Source organism: Macrobrachium nipponense, chromosome 43 (assembly GCF_015104395.2).
Source record: "Macrobrachium nipponense isolate FS-2020 chromosome 43, ASM1510439v2, whole genome shotgun sequence".
Taxonomy (NCBI): domain Eukaryota; kingdom Metazoa; phylum Arthropoda; class Malacostraca; order Decapoda; family Palaemonidae; genus Macrobrachium; species Macrobrachium nipponense.
Genome location: NC_061104.1, coordinates 39,547,633 through 39,570,246, shown reverse-complemented (window position 1 = coordinate 39,570,246; position 22,614 = coordinate 39,547,633). Strand labels below are relative to the sequence as shown.

The following is a 22,614-nucleotide window of genomic DNA, read 5'->3' as shown; positions in this document are numbered from 1 at the left end:
CAGCGTCACATGAAACCACGGCCACCAAACAGTGGCCCATTCTTACCTAAAACATGCCTAACCTATACAAATATACTGTAGCACCTCTACTTAACACACACTTTGGGGGTCTGGCTTTCTGGTAAGATTATAGCTTGCACTTCTGAGTACTTTCTAGGTGTTATCTTATAGCTAAAAGCCATTTCTCATACTAGTTCCTAACATAAATGAACTTGTAGTGCTTTAAACGTAACATGACAAATTTTAAATCAATTTGTATTTTTCTTAAGTAACAAACCTGAGGTCTTAACAGAATGGGAATTTCTCAAGCACCTAGCTGGAGTCCAGTTATTAACAGTACGTATGAGGTTTTGTTGGCAACAGGAGATGGCTAATGGGGAAGCCTGTGACTGGTCAAGAAACCTAATTCTTCAAAATTACCCTTACAGCTGTATAACTTTACACTAATGATGACCCATAATATTCTAAAACATATTACTACTGTAAGTATCATAAACAAAAATTTACTATAATTAGTCTTCACAAAAAAAAGATGGATAAAAACACACTGGAAATTTTAAAGGCAACAGATGATGGCACTGCCTACTACTACTACTAAAAAAAAAATGTAAGAAACTGCAGAAATATTTAAAACTGCAAGTCATATGTTGTCTATAAGAAAAAAAATATTGATAGGAAAAAAGTTCTCAATATACCCATAACTGCCTATAGTACTACATAGTACTAGTTTCAATGTAATACAAAAATTAAAATTTTTTGACAACAATACCTTGTCCTATTTATATATATATATATATTATTATATATATATATATTATAATATATATATAATATATATATATATATATATATATACTTTACCCTAAAAGGTATAGCATAAGAAAAATAAGAAAGAAGTATCATACTGGGAATATTTATGAATCTTAAATTTGAAAAAAATATTAGGTATTTATGCATAACAGGTCTTCAAAGCTTTCACATAACCCTCTTGTCAATAATTTTCTAATAACACTTTCAAACAATGTATTTCCTGGTAGTAAATTTATGTTAGAGTTGGACTTTGTAAGGTCTAAGATAAAATTATACTGCTTTTTAATTATGGAATGTACAATCAGTTGTACATAAAACATTCTCCAACAAATCATGCTAAGAAATTTTGTCTGAATCTTATAAACATTTAGTTTATCAAGTTGGTAAGTGTTTAAGAAGTTTGAATAAAGTGGATCAAATAAGATCTAACAAATTTAGAACAAACCTGCAGGGTAGTTCTATGAGTGTTACAACTAGTGACTCACTGACAAGGTTAACTTTTATTTAATATAATAAGTAACCAAATTTAGTAATAAAATACTGTAATTCAAGCTTAGTTCCCATACTTCACATTCATGAAAACATTACAGCAACATATGGATTGCTTTTGTGTGGTGATATGGCCACTTGATCGTGAATTTGGGTAGCCTAGTGTATTGTAATGAAGATCATGGGTAATTATTTTGCTAACTTAAGTGCCATAATTATGGGTGCACTCCAAGTAAAACATGTCTTTATTAACCCTATTTTATATTTCAATGCTATATTGTTCTTGTTTCTTTGGATTCTGTACATCATATTGGTTTAATGTGTTTATGAAGACTAAGTAAGGTTAGGCAAAAATTTTGGGATCTTTCCTAGATGGTGACCCCCAAGAAATATTAGTCCTAGATAATGCTTATTTTCAATTTACATATCCACACCCATCTTGGATATCTATCATTGCAAATAATAGATTATTTTATTTGTGCCTTTAATATCATTAAGATGATTTTAAACACTCGAGTCCATCTTTCTAACAAACTAACACAAGGATGAACTATGCTTTAAATCAGTTTTATTAATTAGTTGCACTAGCCATTTCTCCCATTTCTGTGGTGAACTGACTAAGTGAACAGCCTATTATTAAAGCTACTATACACAAAAATTTTCCCCTTTGCAAAACAAAGTACAATGTGCTGTAGATAAAAGTAATATCCTGGTATGAAGCTTGTACTTTTACCATCAATGCTTATAATTTGCAATATGGCAAAAGAGTGGGATTTAATTGTGATAGAAATTCAAAAGTTTCTTTACCATATACTACAATTCTCCTTTAAACCACCTGGGCTCCTTAATGCCAACAGAGTAACACGATCCAAATAAAACATTGTGAACATCAATCCTAAAATCTATATTCTATAACATCTGGGGGTCATAATACAGTGTTAATTACTTAACCAAGAGACTTGGATAGTTACAAAATGAAAGAAAAGAAGGGTACTATACATAAGATTAAGACTGGAAGATAATGAAAAATATAACAGCTGAAAGGTATGAGGTTTTTATATTATTAAAATAAAAAAAAATAAGCGATGGAAATCTTTGAAACCTTCGAAGCATTCAAGACTGGCAAAATTTCCATAAATTAAGAGATTTTTGAAGTTCACTGTTATGTTATAGCATGCTTTCAAATTGAGATTTTTTACATGAATGATATAATTTTGGGAAAGAAAATAAGTTTAATCAAATATATTTTTTACATGATAGTAAGTAATCATTTTTTGCAGTACACAAGCTTTATGAAAAGCATAAAATACCAGAATTTTATATAAAGAATATTTCAAAGGAAACAAAAGATGAATGACAAAATACATAGCCTTGATTTATAAAATAATGACGAATGTATAGGTTATTTACTCCTAGTTTCAAAGTTCTCCAAAAAACTTGCTCTTCTTCATGAACAAAACTACCAAATCCCTTTGTTAAACACTTATAATCAATACCCTGCTGAAGCTACTTGGAGAAACTTTGAGAAAAAGGTGAGGATAAAGTTATCAAAACTAAATACTGTAGTACTCAGAAGATCATGAACAATGTGAAAGTTAAAATTTCATGAACATATTTCAGTAAGAGGATTCTTAGAATCTCTTCTAAAGACACAGCTATGATTAGTCTAACTTGAAACCACATACATATATTTACTTAGACTAACTTCAACATATTTCAAAGGCCAGCAAAATATGGCTAAGATTCCTCGAATGGAAAACACTCGAACTGCTTTCAATGGAATGCTTCTAAACCAAAACCATTAAATGACCTTGTATTATTTAGTGACTTGAACAATAGCACCATCACACGCCCTTCAGCTCTCAATGAACAAGTTTTCCAAAATATGTACTCACTAATACATTAACCAAGAAGCTCCTCCTCCATAACAGGATAAAAAGAGAAGAAAAAGGTCTAAACAGCCTTAATGTCTAACGCACACATACCCGTTAAGCAATTTTGAAATTTGAGGGTCAAATTGACAAAACAACTTTGAGACTGCTATACTAAACCTCTTCTTAAAAAATAGCAAGTGCCAGGCACCAACACATTAAGACGAAAGTGGTAACTATTTATGTTCCATACATATAATAATGTAAAAACTTGTACTAAAACCAAAATTTTTAGGAAACTGTAAACTAAATGAACAACTTCCTGGAATGGGATTTAAAACTAATTTCATTTTTTTTTTAAAGTTAGAAGTCTTGGGCAAACCACCACCCCAGGGCTAATGCGTAATATGCAGAACTATTTATCAAAGTCTCTCTTTCCACAAAACTGTCTTGGATGCAAAACCATTTCTTGTATCATACCTTAAAACCCACTTGAAAAAGCAAACCAAGTGCTGAGTTGCTGTTAAAATGACTTTGAAGAAGAGTGAGAGGACTGCAAAGTTCTTCTTAATATGCTCTCATTCCTGGACCCTGATGGCATATCAGACGAGTACCAGTCAAGAGTAAAGTGTTTGTGTAGTATACTTACAATGAAAAAAATGTTTCACAAATTTTTTGTTTACAACATTAATTTAATTACAGCTGAATAGCTGCCTGTGAGAGAAGGGGTGGAAGACCTTGAGTCCTTCATCTACCACTGGTATCAACAAGATGATAATTGGACACAAATTATATAAAAAGAAACTGATATGACTGTTGTAAAAAGTACATTAAATCTTCGTTATTACATGACTGTACACAAGGCCAGTCATCTTTTCTAGGTCTGGGAAAGATTTCTTTTTCTTAACACTAGAAGTTTCTGTCTTGGAAACTGTCAACAGGCCTACTAAAGCATTCCCCAGTGTCCCCAAAGCTCTGTATAGCAAATTAAGAAGCCACCAAAAGAAAGAAAGAAAAAAAAAAAAAAAATTGCTTCTCCTTCCTTTCTGAGGTATTTGTAACCTAATTCAATTTTGATATGGGGCCACTGTGGTTCTCCCCTTTACCAAAAAAGTGATCCTCAATGTCACTTAGGGTATAATCAATGACGGTACTGTAGATGTCTGTCAATGCACACTGTCTTTCCCTTCAAATCTCAGTAACTCATTATAAACTGCCAAAAGCTATACTTGTTGCTAGGAATTCCTTATCTTGCTAAAATAAATTTGCAGTCACCATATCTTCTAGGTGGACTCTTCTGTCATCATTGCATCCATGCCTTTGGTACTGGTCAAAGTACTCACCCACTGATACAGTAATTACTGTTCTTGTGGTGTTAGTTACATACTAAACCAATCACTCATTTACATCTATAAACTCACAGGTATACTCTCAATAGAGTATACCTCACGTCAGGTACTATCTGCAATTTTTGTGAACGTTTTAACCTCTTGTTTATCCCATTTTGCTGCTGACCGCAATTCCTCCTTGGAAGAGTCGGTTACATGCTCGACTACTGATCTTAAGGCCCGGGTTCGATTCCCCGCTCTGCCAATGCAGAATCAGAGGAATTTATTCCCAGTGACTGAAATTCATTTCTCCGTGTGGTTTGGATCCCATTGGGTTCCTGGCCACGTAAAAACATCTAATCCTTCGGGCCAGCCCTAAGAGAGCTGTTATCAGCTCAGTGGTCTGGTTAAACTAAGATACACTTATCTTAGCTGCTGACCAAATTCTTGGAAGGATGAATACAGCATACCAGAATGTGTTCCTCCTGGCACAAACTTCTTCAGTAATGTCATATTCCCCAAACAGTTTTTCCAGCCTCGTTGACAAATGTCATTTCATTGATGGCCAGTACAATATTGATCAAAGAGGTCCAGCTATACTGACCACCTGAACTGTGAAAGGTTTGCAATTTTCAGTATCCCTCTTCCTGCTTACATAACACTACAATCCTTTAAAATATCTGTTGCTGTATTTATTATAGATTCCTCGTGAGTTTGGGCTTTCTTTCCCGCTCCCCAAAACAATAACTCAAGCCTGGGGCCTCTGATATCCAGTTAGTACCTGGCACAGCTACTTCTGAACTGCCACTTATGGTATGTTTCCATATCCAAAGTCTTTTTGGAAGGAAGGACGATGTTATACAAACTATCCTAAACATTAGTGCTAGTGATTTTAACATGCATTTAAATGTTCTTGAATTGCTTCTGGAAGAAAACAAAAAATCACCTCGTCGCCACGATGAAGAGACAGTAATGTCTAATATTATATATACAATACAGTATAGTAGAATCAAATTATGTCCACTGTATTTAACATGTCCAGACTAATGATCTTACTAATTCACTGCCAATAGTACTGTAGTATTCAGACAAGAGCTCAAAGAGGGTTTATACGTGGAGCCCAGCGCCAGCATTAGCCTATATGCCAGGCATGAAAGCTTAGAACATTGAAGGGTATTTGTCATTCATGGAAAACTAAAAGCCCAGAATCCATTATCACGAGGTCCATCATGGGAATATTATGTATCATTCAGTGAAAACAAAGATATTGAGCTGCAAATTGAGAGCTTACTGTAACTGAAGCCAGGTTTTAAGGCATGTTTCATCCATCTTCTATCCACCTTACTTTTTGCTTTAGCAGCAATTCAGCAAATGGTTTGTTCGCCTCAATCATGCTTAATAGGTTGAGTGTAAGTAGTATAACTGCAATTCCTAAAAAAAACATACATGCAAACTATAATTTTAAGGATACTAATGGGTGAATCTTAAAACAACAACCTTTCAAATTTGCCTGTTTGGTTGATTTCCACCTCGACTAAACAAAAAAAAACTGGTGATAAAAAAAGCCTTAATATATGTACCTACTTTGGTTCAAAAGCTTGTGCAAACAAAAGTATAAGAACCCCAGTCAAATAGCTAATGACATTAAACCTATAAAATGGAAATGAATCAGCTCAAAATCTTTATGTCACTCCTTAAAGAAAATCTACTTTCACAACAACAAGTTCAAAACTCTCCTCCTGGCTTCAAAGCAGCCTAGTTCAGTTCCAATTATAATTTCTTAACATTTTTATCTACAATCTATCATCACAGCAAATAAGTTGTGCACTGATGCTCTACAGGAGCAGCTGATGTACCTGCACTATTACTAAAGAACAAACAATTACTTTACAGGATTCAAGTAATCTTGGTAACCAAGTAACTAAAAATATTTAAGCTTCATCAGATACACCATTCTTTGGCGTAATTTCTACATAAGGCTAAGTACATTAAACTAACAAGTAGACTCATGATAACTGAATAATGTTGTATCCAAGATGGCAAAATTTTCCCAATCATTACCTACTGATAAGAAAGTCACACCTACTAATAACCTGAGCTATAAGCTAACTCCAAACCTCTAATGACATTTAGAATGTCATACACAAGACATTTCAAAATGTTATGTGATACCTCAAACACATTCTTCAAAAGTCAAGTTATGTATGGTACGTCTTGTAGAATATACCTTCATACTACTGCCACAAATGGATTTTTCAAGACCAGAACCCAAAACTTTTATTTTTTTTACACATTGAAAAATTAAAATCTGATTACCTGAACTGAAATTCTACTTAAATATTTTCTGGTAAAGCCTATTTAATTACAAATCATAATCATAAATGATGTGGTAAAAGTCAGATCAGAACTAGTACGGTACCGTACACACAAACCAACACTTGTCCTACTAAATTAAATATAAAGTTCTTCTGAGAATGCCACAATCAATTAGCCACATCCAGTCTTAGTCCTCTCTACTCCATGACAATGTCATTTACAATACAGGAACAGACATTATGAATTTGCAGTTAACCCTACGTAGTATAATTTTAATAAAAACTACTGGAGTCATTTCCCATAAAAACTTTACTAATGGCTTTCCACTTGAAAGTGACAATTGTGAAATGCAAGGATTTACAGTAAAGTTCATAGATCTAGCATCAAGAGCAGCTGCCAATATGTACTTACATAAGAAACCCACAGGCTTACAGGAGAACTGCCAAGAAATGTATGGAAAGACATTTACCTGCAAGAAGTTACACATTTACATGAAATTCACTGCAGTGTGTGGCTTCCCAGATGTCACTAAAGGTCTTCCTGGTACTGTATTATAAATATAATATGACCTTTTACCTGAGTAAAAGGATAACCTTCTTTCACAAGTAGAATAAGCACTTAACATCAACAAATTGTGAAATTACACAGAACAATTATACTGCTGAATAAAAAAAATAAACTGTACACCACCTAAAATGAAACTTCATTACCCCAATCAAGACATTAAATAAAACTAATCTAAAGCAATAAATAATAACTGCAAGATCAGGTCCCTTGCAATAATGCAATCGTTTATTTTTTTTTTTTTAGATATTTTCAATCCGAATATTGAACTGTATCCAAAATCTACAAAACAACTGCTGATTAAATGGAAACCAACAAGTTTTGAATTCATGTACATACAGTCTGTAGTGATAGTGTCGTCAACTCATTCAATGTGCATCTAAGGACACGAAAAACCACAACAATGCCAGTACAGCATAACATCAGGGGACTGTATATAGTTGCCTTCCTCCATGTAGTAGCTCAATCTATTAACATCTACTGTACATGTTAAATATTCTAGCACTTACACCAGAAGTTCAAAAGCAGAAATGTCCATGACCTAGTCATTACATTGGCCAAAACTATCGGGAAATACACGATATTGTAGTGTGAAAAATGGTGCGTAAAATGCATAGTTTCAATATAACTCTTAAGATTTTATTTCTGTTCAAAGATAATTAAAATAAATCTACTTGCATTTTTTCTTAAAAATAAATCAATATATGATAATTATTACTAAATATCACTGCTGGTAATACCTGTGGTGAGATGGCCATGTTTTGAGGAGATCCACATCCAGTTCTATTTCAACGGCTGGAGGCTGATGTTCTGGCGTAGATGACTGTGAAATTATCTGAACAACAGGGGCAGCAGGTGAAGTCTGGATACCAGAGCTTGAACATACAGTTTCATGAGGTCGCCAGGTAACAACAGAGCTCCCGTGATCTTGTCGCTCTTCACTACTTGTAGGGGGAGATTGTTCTTGAGTTTGGAAGGAGGCATGGGCCACTGTGCGTTCTATTTGTTCTTGATATTGTCTCAATGCAACAGTCCGAACACCTTGGGCTTGGAAAGGTCGGAATATAATGGTCTGTTCTTTCGGATGTGGAGATGAGCAGACCACGACCTGTTCTCCATCAGGTTGTGAAGGGCTATAGACTACAATACGCTCCTGCGTTTGCAGAGGTGGACTGCAAGAACTAGCGGGCGTATCAGTGTCTCGGTCCCTGGGAGAACAGGTCACCACCAAGGGTCCGGAAGCCATGGGCTACAGTTTAGACAGGTCTGCCAACGTTTGTGCCTCCTGGGTAGGATGGCGGGTTCTCAGGTGAGTTTTAACATGGCCGGATTGGTTGAAACGTTGGTGACACAGTGGGCACTCATAAGGCTTGGCACCTGTATGAATGAGCTGGTGACGCTGTAGATTAAACCTTGAAGTGAAGTGCTTGTGACAATGCTCACACTCAAGAAGTCTTCGAATGCTGCCACTTCCTTCCCCTGCACCATTCCCTCCAACACTTTCCCCACTGCTATAGGCCGACATGTCGTGACATCGCGCACCCGAGGACACACACGACCCCTGCAGAAGGGATAACAAGAAAGAATCAGAGGTCGCACTACCACCAACCACTGTATCACAATTATCATCATAAGATCCAGTGGAAAGCACAATCTTACACCTTACTTTGAAATACTAGTGTACTACATTAATTTAAACATGGGGTTAAGACTGATTATGTAGGTAGATAAATAAACAGACTTACCAAAGGGATAACCTACTACAAAACAAGCTTATGATGACATTCAATAGTAATGAACAAGTCTGAATGCTGAAATTAACAATACGTATAGACCTGCATAACTTTATTTCTTATTTTTTACTGATACAGCCTTAGTGGCCTGAAGTGAGAGTCAATGCAAAGTGTGAGAGCATTAAGTGCTGTTCCTCAAGTGGGTAATGCGGCTATCAGGACATGTCGGCTTCACACATCTGGCTACATCCTTACCTTCATGGTGCAAATCCCATAAAAACAAAATACATAATACGTACAATGTAATTCCATAAGTATTGTGGGTTTTGAAATACAAATCATGAAAAAAAATAAGGAAGCACTTGCAATAATGTACTAATTATATTTTATCATACGGAGACAGAAAAGGTATCTGAATTTTATAGGTATACATTAATTAAAATCAGTTGATAAAATGCATCCATTGCCTTACCTTTACAACATCTTTTTAGAAGAGTAAATGAAGGTGATAAATTAGAATTTGAATACTGTACTATTCTTCGGAATGTCTGTGCATACAGGTTAACTGTCTTATAGTTTCCTAGTAAATTATCAGTAAACACGGAAGCAAATAATGCAGCTTAAGTTAAGAAACCTTGAGTTATAACTATTGTTCATTAGCATAAGTCAGGTCAACAAAATTACATTAAACTCTTGGTAAACAATACAAAACTTTTAAACTTATATGACAATACTGCTTTTATGTGAAGTATAATAAGGTCAAGACTGATTTTTTTATTATAAATAAAAAGAAAAAGCCTTCCTACATCACATAGACATACCAGAATGGAGATGCAAATAAGTATAATTTTTTAACTTTAATTTTCATGCTGCAGACACAACTTATGCCTTGAACTGGGCTGCATAAATAACTTCAGATACTGCTAAATACTAAGGAATTATTCCTTGATGCTGCTAAAAACTGAGGTAAAAAATTATGCCTTGTTGCAATGTATCGAATTTAAATGCAAAATACTGAGTATGAAACACCTATATATTAGAAGTGGTTGCATAAATCTTTTGGCTACAATACATGATTGCAGCTAATGTTAAAAGGTAATGGAAAATAATAAAACCAAATGAACAAATATGAAACAATTAAATAAAGTCAATTTCTGTGAAGTGATGACATACAAATTACAGCAAAAATTTCTCAGGTGAAATTTGTTATCTGGGGTTTACCATTTGCATTTATGCGCATGAAAATCTTCTCAAAGTTAACCTGAAATGCTGAACGACAGATACTCAGCAGAAGCTCACAAGCAAGTGGCAAAAAAATGTTTCAATATGGTTATATATTGGCCATTTAATAAATATCTCTAAATTTTATTAAAATTTTTCCAATTTGTATAACATTTTTAATCACTGAAACTTTCCTAGATTGTATACATAATTCAATTATGGGAGGCAATAATAGTTTATTTCTTAAGTTGTGTATTTTATCATATTTAACATTGAAAATTTGAGGCTGGATTATGGGATGAAGGAAGCCATAAAAGGCAATCATTAATGTAATGAAACTCAAGAAAGAATAGGATTAGATGGTGTTATGAAATGTGATGGCTGAGAACCTTAAAAATGGATATGTTAAGGAGAAAAAATTGAAATTATGCTTAGTCAGCTGTTCAAATAAAGACTGGAAGGAACATACATACATGTGCATACAGTTTTTAATGAAAACGAAACCAATGGGAAAAAGAAATAATAAAAGTTACACTGCCTATACCGAGTGGCTCAGCATTTAGCAGAATCTTCCCAAAAGGTGGAAACATTAGAAAGATAGTTTATGAACCAAGGGCCAGACTGCCAATTTTTCAACGCCAAAGGGTCAATTTTCATCTGCCAAGTCATGTCCCAAAATATCATCCAGTGATGATATTAACTGATAGTACCATATTATTAATAATGCTTTCTGCTATTCTTGATAAATAAATAATCATAATTTATCATTATGGGCTGCTCCAGGAGCAAGAGCCTGTGCCAGCACAAGGATGGCTTAATCTTAAAAAAAATAAATAAAAATCATTCACTCTTTCAACTATGTTTACAATTTCCAAACATCACGTGAGCAAGACAATTAGCCTCGTATACTGCATAGGACTCTGAGAAAAAAGTAGTAAAAGAAAATAATTTGCAAAAATAAACAATTTAATCATGCCCATAACAATGCTCCAATAGAAAATGATAAAAGAATTTTAAACACTCGCTACATACATATATTGCAGAAGTCATTTTAGCTTTTTGCCAGGTGATGAAGTACGTGAAGTATACTACTACTTTTAATTTAGTTGAGTCAATCTTCAAGAATTTTTCATTACTGTTTATCTTTCAAGTTCATTTGTGATTGGTAACTTCTACATATAAGGAATGTGTGTATTTCTGTCAATAAATATAAGTTTTCTCTATCAGTTATAAACACTAAGCTACCTATAAAATTACATGTAAACTACATGTTAAAAGTAAAAATCAAACAACTTTTGAATATGTAATGTTTAATCTTCTCATGTGCTATGCATATAAAAATTTGCATGAACAGGAACCATTAAGCACAAGAATTGTACTTAAAAGGACATAAAAAATATCTCTAAAATAAGGAAAATAATATATAAGCCGACTGATCATAACTGGCCTTATAATCTGTATGAAACAGATCCTGCTACACCCCCCCGTTGAAAGATGAAAAGCCCCACTAGACATGCCCGACTTCTAATTCACTGTCTGTCAACTAATTCTTTTATGCCAATCCCATCAGAAAGAGTGAGAGGAAGGGAGGAGAGCCCTAAAGATTATGATTAGTGACTTTGTATGATAACTTGTTATACTTAAAAAATAGTCTTATAAAACCCATTCGTCATAATTTGCTTGAATTGCAATTTAGGAGGTGAAGCAGAAGAGAATGTAGAAAACAGGAGGCACGGACACGATGTCCTGTCCCCACAGATGATGCTTTAAAAGCAAGCCCTACTTTGGCAGCCAGGCTTGATGAGAAAAATTCATAAATAAATTATGAAAACAAAATTTGCCAAAGCCAATGGACTCCTCTAAGGATAGTGGGGAGCCACTGCTATAACCAAATAGCAGAGAAGAGGAGGACAGTGATTCAGAGCTTTGTGAGAATCTTTTTTTAAATAATATTACAGTCTAAGCTACCAAGCATCTGCAGAAACCAATAAAAAAGAGGTTTTGTGAGGTTCCGATTCCATGAAACCTGAGAAAATGGGACAGGTGACAGGATAAGGGCCAGAAAGACATGTGACTACAGAGCTCCACAGGGCAGAAAAGATGTTCAGAAAGAAAAGGCACCAAATGCCAAGGAGTTCAAAAACAAGCCCCCCAATATGTGGAGATTCTCAGTCTCAAATTCTGGGATAACAGTGCTTGATGGGTAAATATTATGCCAAAGCCGTGACTCCCAAGCATAAAAAAAAGGAGCAGAGACTTAAGCATGCTAGAAAAGCCCAATGAAACAGCACAACAACTGCAATAAGAATGGTAAGCATTAATTGGCAGACAGAGGACTTTGAGCTGGGCAAGTATGATGGGAGTTCTCTCTTTCAACTCTTGAAGTTCAAATCAGTATGGCTCAGTCTGTTTCAAACAGAATAGGCCTAATTATCATTTATAAGTTCTGTGCAATAAAATGTGAAGGGAGGCACTGTACATAAACAAAAAAGTTGAAAAAATATGGAAGTAAAATGAAATACCAATCAACATAAAATTAAAATTACAAAAGGTTTATGCTTAACTCGAAGCTTTGAGCTTTCTACATAAGTCTCCTTTGGGAGAGTAGTTGAAACTTGTATGTACTTTTGTTTTCCTGTTTCATATACTACATACTAGTACAATTATGCACTCTACCTAGGCACTCTAACTAAGCAATCAAAAGAAAATTCAACTTTCTTCATTTAAATTAACAAACTACACTGATCATTCATTGCGTTGTCCATAAAGTTTTAGTATCTCCACCCTCACCTAAGCAATCAGATACTGATCTACAATTACCTAGTAAACAAATTTAAATCTTACTCAAGTAAGCAATCTACCTAAACAGGATCACTCAACAAAACAGATACTACAGGCTCCCAAGCCTTTTGATCAAAATGGTCAAATGCAGCTGGCACTTAAATATTAATATTTACTAACTATTATAAGTAGATTTTACAAGTAGATTTTAACCTTGTTTGTAGCATTTACTCACAACACTCATCACAAACCTTGACCTAATCGACTGCTGGTACAGTGTGTTTCTGTTTGCTTGTATGGTATGGTGTTTTCATGTTGCATGGAACCAGTGCTTATCCAGCAACAGGACCAACAGCTTTACGTGACTTCTGAACCACAATGAGAGTGAACTTCTATCACCAGAAATAATCTCTGACCCCTCAATAGAATGCCCGGGAATTGAACTCGCGGCCACCAAGGTAGCAGGCCAAGACCAAACCGACCATGCCACTGAGGCACTCTGTTTCTATAGTTTGTTTGTATTTTCAAGGCTTTCAAAATAGGTTAACTGTGCAACACTTTTTGTTACCGAAATGGGGTATCTCCCTGAAACATATTCCTGAAGTTTTAACCTTCTAATAATGAGATTCATTAGTAAAATTGTGCAATTTAGGGACTGTGCTTGGAGAATCTGTACAAGATGAAGGACTTCTGGCTAAGATACAGTAGTAATCTGAAAGTGGGCATTTACCATTAATTGTCTTTAGTATTAATTTTACCAAGTATTTTAACATGACTAGGGAGTCTCATATGGCTGACTCAAATGTTTTTTTGAAAATTAATATTTAAATTTGTTTTTTATTTATTTTATTTCCAAAACTTGACATTTCTCGTTTGCGGAAATTTCATAAACTACTCTCTCAGCATGCAAGGATTGGGTCACAAGGTTTATTCATCATCAAGCAAATATGACCAATTCAATTTGAATCAGTCTGATTTTGGTATGGTAATGCCGCAATGCAATTGAGTCTGATCTGTTTCAAATCTGTTATTATCAGGTTTGTTATTTTGTAAGTCTGCCATTTAGTAAAGAATATGAGTTTTAGAGCTGTTAAATACCTGTTAATCACTGCTGTTGAGGAATGCTGCAAATGATCTGATGCCAAACACAAAAGGTTTGGTTGCTTTACTGGTACATACTATCTTCATTTACCTTTTTGCTAACATGAGTAGGGGTCCAACACAATTCAATGCTTATACCAGTTTATTTAATTTACGGAATAACAACAATATGTTGTACAAGAGAATTTTTCGACACCAGTTCTGAAGAACTTCTAATGAACTTCTAATACTGTAACTAAGAAATATAGTTCTGTAATGACATATTTTTAATGATCTCCACTGCTGACATTACTGCACAAAGCCCTGCTGTGAAAACATTGGCAGAGTTAAATAAAGAACATTAATTCTTATTAGATAAGGCAGCAAATACTACACCTGATGATCAGTAAACTTTTGTTTGATGTTATACAGACTGTGTTTACCATATTCAGGAGTAGTGTACTGTGCAGGGATCTGTGTCATTATTTGATAAATGGTACAGATGGTTACAAGACCAGACTTTGTAGATACAGACAGTCCCCGGTTATCGGCGGGGGTTCCATTCTCGGCAGGGTGCCGATAAGCAAAAACCACCATTAACCGAAACTCAACAATTTATGGCGTATTTATGGTGCCATAACTTTATTATTGGCACCTTATGGATAACTGAAACTCGGCCCGTTACGGTGCCATAAATCACTAATTTTATGGGGATAGACAAGCGCCATATTTATTGATTCAGAAAGCAGATTTGCTATAACTGAAAAAGGTGGAGCAAGTTTATAATTCATGAAGATGTCTCTTTTGATTGCAATTTGCATAGTTGTCAGATCATGGTAGTACTACTGAGGCAGGAGCAGTTTGTCAGTTTGGACTTGTCACAATAACAATGTATTTGGGGACACTTTAAAGGCAACTGTGGTGCCTTCAGACCTTCACTAAGAATGGAATTCAAGTTCTTTATTGTCACAACAAAAACAATGTGGCTACCAAGTTGTATGAGATAATGTTGTGATTAGTTTTAAAGATTCCAGTTTATCAATTTATTCAGCCATGTGTAGCAATTTTATGAATGCAAAAAATGTAAAAAGCTATCTTCTTTGTGATTAAGTGACAAAGCTAAAATAAAATATAATTATACAGACTAAAGGAATCGTATTTGTGTATGTTGCAGACAATTTGCAACCAGTTGCTATTCTTTGAGGAGTAACTGTTCTCAAGATGCATCTTGGAGAAAAACAATTACTCCTCAAAGAAGAGATACTTGTTGCAAATCTCTGCAATGTATACAAATAATTTTGAGGCCATCAATTTTAATGATATTATATATGGCAACTGTGGAATGTGTGAAGATGCTCAGATTTTGGCAATTTATGTAAGCAAATACCATTTTACTTTGCTTCTTGTTACATTCTGACTGTTCATTCATTCTATTAATGTAAGCTTCTTCATGGTTTGTTGAAGCCTCACACTTTTAGTTAAAATGAACAAGTCCATTCTGTTCTGTCTTGCAGAATCTTCAATTCCATACTGTACACTGTTCTGATCTGGGATGATGGCCTTGACTACAGCTGACACAAAGGGCTGTGCCTTGATTTAACCGTGTTGCATTGTCACTGCATAAACCACAGATATACAGCCTTTTAATCTTTGGAGGAAGATATTGTTCACTATATGAATTTTTGACATTTTTAATGAATGGAACATCTATATTCTTCTTGCTAGTAATACTATAAATTTCCATCGTGTCTGCTTGAAACCTTCTTTGTTGACTAGTATAGTATGGGGTATTTATCTAGAAGTTAATCTTTATTTTCTGGTTATACTATTGTGCCATGCAAGCTACTCCCAGTCTCATGTTTGGTTACTTTAAACACTGTTGTTTTACGAACCATATAGGTTTCCCACTGATTTCTTGTGATTTCAACCATCCATTTTTTTCTTTGTCCCTATATGACATTTCTTTTGGTTGGTACCTGGTCAACTGATAATTTTTAAGCTTTCATGACGATAACATTTCATGTACTTTTAACACAGAAAACTTGTCAATTCCATTTCCAACAAAAGGAACTTATTTTGGGTCTAGTCTGAATATGACCTAGATGTCATAAACATAAAGTAAATTTTTATCAGCTATTAAACAAAGAATTTAAGCATTCCCTATCTGGGTATTTTCCAAAACCTACAAAAAGGCTACATCTACAGAAGAGATGAACAACTCAAGTACGGGAAGCCCTACCATTTGTACCCAAATACTACAGTGTACAGTATATGCTAAATTCACAGTGTTGTGAAGGTCTTCATCCTCTCTAGATCCAACACAACACTTGGAACTCAGCTTGACATGAGACTTTCACTCTGCTCGCCTATAGCAGTTATTCAAACTCTACAGATAAAGAAAGCATATTGTCCAATCTTGCCCTCTCATGTTATAAGAGCAATCGCTTAAACTTGTATTCAATGCCAGCATGGATCACCAAATAAAAAAAGATTAACCATGAAAGGGTAGAAAAGAAAAAATGGAGCCAATAAAAGATAACATAATTTAGGCAAAGCATCTAAAATGAATCTGAGTATCGAGGTGTAGACTTAGACCAGTGGTCTTCAATGCCTCCACCCATGACAAACGGCTAGGAGTTCGGGGGAGAGGCATCCATCAAGTTTAGGGACTGTTGATTATGCATATGTGATTCTAGCTGATTCTGAGAAACTAACTGAAACTGAAAGTTACTTGACTGATGCAAAGATTTAGCAATAAGGGAGTTACACTGCTGTGGAAGAGAACTTCCCCTTAGAAAACTCTCCCCCCTTAAGTCTTCTCCATTGCCATGCACACCCCCCGTTAAAGCAGAGGTCACCCCTGAGTTTTGATCGGCGGTTTCCGAAAGCTTCAAGGCACAAACTCTCTCGTGTTTATAATAGTTGCTGCAGTGATTGAATGTTCGGCCGCACACTCTACATGCATAGGGCTTTTCCCCCGTGTGTATTCTCATGTGGTTGCGAAGGATGGACTTGAAGGGGAAGACTTTGCTGCAGAAGGGGCACAGGTGGGGCCGGCCTAGTCTGCGCAACGCTGCTACTCCCTGCAAGAACGGAGGCCATCTTCAGCACTTTTCAATCTGTACCCCACTGTTTACTTCATACAAATCTAGGAGTCTTAAAATATAGCGTCTTTCCTCCAAAAGCATCTGGTGTTCATGGCCTTGACAAGTAACGGAATAGGTTTAAGGGGATTCATGATCACAAGTAATGGAATAAGTTGAATGGGATTTATGATTACCTCCCTTATTGCAAATTTTGCAGTCTCAAAGATCAAGCATAAAATAATAGTGAAAATTCTGGTATGACAATTAAACTTTCTTTGATAGGTAAGCTTGAATTGCACTCAAAAGTTTTCCCTATATTTTTCCTAGAAGTGTATGGTAAAAATGATTTGTCAAACAGTGTTCTTTGAGGCCTGAGCGCATGCATGTATGACTGTATATTCTGTATCTGCTGTTTTCTGTAGTAACCTCTTCAAGCAAAGATTTAAAAATTAACTGAATTACCTTTGGTCTCACAAACTGCTGATGTAAGGATGCCATTTTCATAAACACATAAGGATCAAGTAATTAATTAAAACAAAAATCACCTACAAACTTAACTATGTTTGGGTGCAGACATTGTTGTTAATATGATATTGCACTGAAAACAAACTTAAGTAGTGTACGTATATGGAAATTTACTACAACACTGTCATGTTTAATTTAGGATAAGTATTCAACCATGAAAACCCAGATACTACACTAAATATTAGAATCTTTCAGCAAGAGAGGAAACAATATGAACAGTAAAATTCTCTACACTACCAAACCCAAATGAATCTATCATGGTACATATTGCCTTGTTCTGCTACTAAGAAAGCAAACCAACTGCACTTTACCATTCTGTAAGAAATGGGCCATATGTAAGCTGATATATATTGTACTCTGTATATACACCCAAGGAAAACTCATTCTAACTAATTTGCACATATCAATCTCAATTTCACGAAGTTAATTGGCATTATTCTCAAGCCAAAACTTTTATGATGATGTTCAAGGCCGGTGCTAGGAATTGCAGGGATCAATTAGAAAATTATAGAAAGTAAGACAATTTTTTTTGTCTAATATAAAAATGATTTCTAAGGGAAAAGTTTCTGTTAATATAGTATTATGCATAATAAACTGATGAACAAAACTTCCTCATTCTTCATGGTTTCAGTAGCGATTTACGTATTCATTTACAGTGCCCCCCCCAGCAGATTTCTCTCTGAACCATATCTACTCATTATTCGGGGGAAATTCGCCTATTCATGGTATTTTTCTATGAGAAATATCTAGAAATTCCTGGTGTTTTTTTTTTTTATTTCTTCATAATATGCACTTTTTGTGATAAAACTATTAAAAAACCAGGTACATATACAATTTTGTAGTGGGGTTTTCTTGAGTTTTACCTACCAAAATAGGCTGTTTTCAGCATTTTTATATGAGTTCCAACTATATTTGTGAGGGGGGGGGGTGCCTGGTATGCATCCCCCCCAAATACTGGGGACCACTGTGTTCCTTTTAGAATGTGGTAAAGGCTTCAAATGGTAACTGTGGCAGAGAAGCAGAGGAAGGAAGGGAACAGAAAGAACTTTTCACTCCTAACACCTCAAAGGGTAAGCTGACAAATAATGTGAAAGATGCAGACATGATGATGATGCAAGAAGCGCGTTCTACAGTTTTTCCACGGCAGTCCATAAAATCGGCGATTTACAGCGCCATAACGGGCCAAGTTTTGGTTATCGGCACCATAAGGTGCTGATAATACAGTTATGGCATCATAGCATACCTAACAGAGGTGTCATTAACCGGTTATCATAACCATTACCTGAAACTTGGTGCCATGAGTGCCATACATCACTGAGTTTCGGTTAATGGCGGTTTTCGCTTATCGGTACCCCGCTGAGAATGGAACCACACCAATAATCGGGGACTGCCCATATATTCCTTCTTCTGTAGCATCCTCTAATTTCTTCTACAGATTGCTTATAAGATCCTTTATGGTCCTGATTTTATCCGTTCTTCTTACTGATTTCTTTAGTTTTCTGTTTGTTTGTTTTTGTTTGTATGGTTTTTACGTTGCATGGAACCAGTGGTTATTCAGCAACGGGACCTACGGCTTTACGTGACTTCCGAACCACGTCAAGAGCGAACTTCTGTCACCAGAAATACACATCTCTGACCCTTCTGTGGAATAAACGAGAATCTCTGGTTTTCTGTTTTCTTGGACTACTCACAGGAGCCATATGCTCAAACCTGACACTATACTAGATGCACACCCCTCACTGAAGCCAGCAACTCATTTGTTCAACCTACACTTTCAGCACAATACTTTCAATTCCTCTGCTACAGGAATGTTTACTGAAATTGCTGAAAAGTTTGTTTTTCTATATTTTGTAGAAGCAAGTTTCTTACTCAGTGAGACCACCCACTCAAAGAAATGGGGTTTGGTAACATTATAGTACTACGTTGCCATATCTCCCTGCCCTGGAAGTCTTTTAGTGTCTTTAAAGTGTGTATCCCATCATGTCAAGACACCAAGGCTCCCCATTTTCTGATAGTCCCTAACATGCCACAGCTCTACGGTGGACCCCCGTATTCGTGTTCTCCGGATTCGCGGATGCACACATTCGCACATTTCTCTCGAGAATGTTTCCCCGCATTATTCGTAGAAAATTCACATATTCGTGGTATTTTTAATTGAGAAATATCCACAAATTTCTGTTTTTTTTTAATCCATTTCATCATAAAATATACTTTTTGTGATAAAACTATTAAAAAAAACAAGTATCCAAATTTTTAGTGGGTTTTTCTTGAGTTTTAACTAACAACATAGGCTGTTTTCATCATTTTTAGTGGAGGTTCCAACTATTCGCGGTCTAACTATTACGGGGGGTCTGGTACGCATCCCCCGCAAATACGGGGGGACCACTGTATAATATACTCTGTTTTTTTCCATCTGTCCATCTGTCTGTGGTGTTTTCGTATGGTAGCACTGCGTCCCAGGCTTTAAATAGTTACGCTATGAGTAAGTTTTAGGTAAATAAAAGGACATCTGGATGTACATTTGCAATTGAAAAGTGTTTTAATAATTTACTGTATTCGAATTACACCGTTAATATTAAAAATAGGACATTATTATAATTCTTGAATGTAAGCTGAATGTAACTATTTACGTAGAGCCCGGGACGCAGTGTTACCATACGCAAACACCACAGGCGGGAGGACAGATAGAAAAAAACAGAGTACAGGCGGTCCCCGGGTTACAACGGGTCCGGCTTACGACGTTCTGAGGTTACGACGCTTTTTCTTAAATATTCATTGAAAAATCCGCCCTGGGTTACGACGCTTGTTCCGAGGTTACGACGCTGACGCTTCCGACGCTCCGAGTTTACAACGCTTTTAAAAAACGCATACTATGATAAGAATCCTTTATAGTTTAGCACAGTTTCTCTCTCTCTCTCTTTGTATTTTCCGACGAAAATAATCACTAATTAGTGTATTTTGAAGTTTATTTTCATGACTAAATACATTTTTATAATACAAAAATGATTTACTAATTTTCAAATATTAATTTTGATTAATACTGTATTAGTAAGTTTAATAAGTTGAAATGATATCACATAATAAAAATAATAATTCTCTCTCTCTCTCTCTCTCTCTACTACAAAGATGTATGTTTTTTTGTATGATAAATAAATGATTTACTATTTTCAAATATTAATATTAATTTATACAGCAATAATATCAATTCATTAAAGAAAATACCATAGTGAATTAGTAAGATTTTAGCTTATAGTATTTAAAAAATTATGGAAGAATGAAGGAAATCCCAGTCTTCTTCAAGTAACTTCCAGTAATCTTTTCTCGATCCAGGTACTAAACTGTCAGATATATCAAGTTCTGTGACAGCCGGGTGAGGGGGAAGAGCTGCGGTGTTGCAATCACGTGGTCCTGAAATTCCCCCCCCCCCCCCCTCTCTCTCTCTCTCTCTCTCTCTCTCTCGTCTCCTCTCTCTCTCTCTCCTTCTTCTCTCTCTCTCTCTCTCTCTCTCTCCTCTCTCTCTCATTTACTGAGAACTTGAGATTTTTTATGTACTTGTATTATATTTGTTTTTAATACTTTCAAATAATAATAATAATAATAATAATAATAAATAATAAAAAATAATAATAATAATAATAACTGTAATTACAAAATTCATATGTGATAGTATTTTAAAGAAATACAATACGTACTAATCTATCCATGTCACTTTTAATTAAGGTTAACTCTCTCTCTCTCTTTTGCCACACAAGATAATAATGTGTCATAGTGGTAACTCCCTCCCTCTCTTTCGCTAGAAGCGTTATAAGTATTTTTTGAGAGAACAGAGAGAGAGATAAACACTCTCTCTTTCTCTCTCTCTCTCTTTTACAGAGATGAAAGAATTTTTATGGTACTAGTATGTAAAATGTTTATTGATAATTTCAGTTATTTAATAATAATAATAATAATAATAATAATAATAATAATAATAATAATAATAATAATATTAATAATAATAAAATTTTAATTATAAAATTCATAATGGTCGTATTTTAAAGAGATGAAAATGATCTTTCCATTTCACTTGTACATTTTCATTTCCATTTCACTTGTAAGGATAATTCCTCTTTCTTACTGAGATGAGAGAATTTTTATGGTAGATGCACATGTTTATTATATTTCAAATAATAATAATAATATAATAATAATAATAATAGAAGTAGTAATAATACGATAACTAATTTCAAAAGAAAATTCTTCCCTTTGTCTTTTTCTGTATCAATTCAACTCCAGTGACACTTGGAGCTTAACAATGCCATACAATGGTCAACGAATTTAATGGTTTTATGTAATCTCTCTCTCTCTCTCTCTACTGAGATGAGATCATTTTCATGGACATGTATGTAATAAGTTTATCATTTAATATTTTTCCCAATAATAATACTATTAAACTGTAAGTACAAAATTCATATCTGAGTATTTTAAATACAATAATCATTCCATTTCTCTCTTTTAAATACTGTAAGGACAACTCTCTCTCTCTCTCTCTCCTCTCTCTCTCTCTCTCTCACTCTCTCTCTCTCTCTCTCTCTCTCTCTCTCTCTCTCTCTCCACAAGATACTTGTATACTTTGGTTGTTTCTATTTCTTCCTTTATCTCTCTCTTCTCTCTCTCTCCCTCTCTCTCTCTCTCTCTCCACAAGATACTTGTCATACATTTGGTGTTTCTATTTCTTCCTTTTATCTCTCTCGCTCAGCAAAATTGAATGATAGACAGACAAACATAATTGCACAGTCCCCTCTCTTTTCTCTCTTCTCTGGAGAAATAT

General features: G+C 34.9%; 1 protein-coding gene across 7 annotated transcripts in view; it reads right to left on the bottom strand.

Moving 5' to 3' along the window:
• The window catches only part of LOC135213675 (protein bric-a-brac 1-like), a gene marked incomplete at its 5' end in the record, with an annotated part of 136,966 nt that overhangs the window by 36,919 nt on the left and 77,433 nt on the right, over positions 1-22,614 (bottom strand). For 2 of the 7 annotated variants that reach the window (XR_010314180.1, XR_010314181.1), the window contains 1 exon segment: positions 8,119-8,939. Coding sequence is in view for 2 of the 4 variants with exons in the window: in XM_064247740.1 (XP_064103810.1) it covers positions 16,824-17,276 (453 nt within the window). 7 annotated transcript variants of the gene reach the window in all.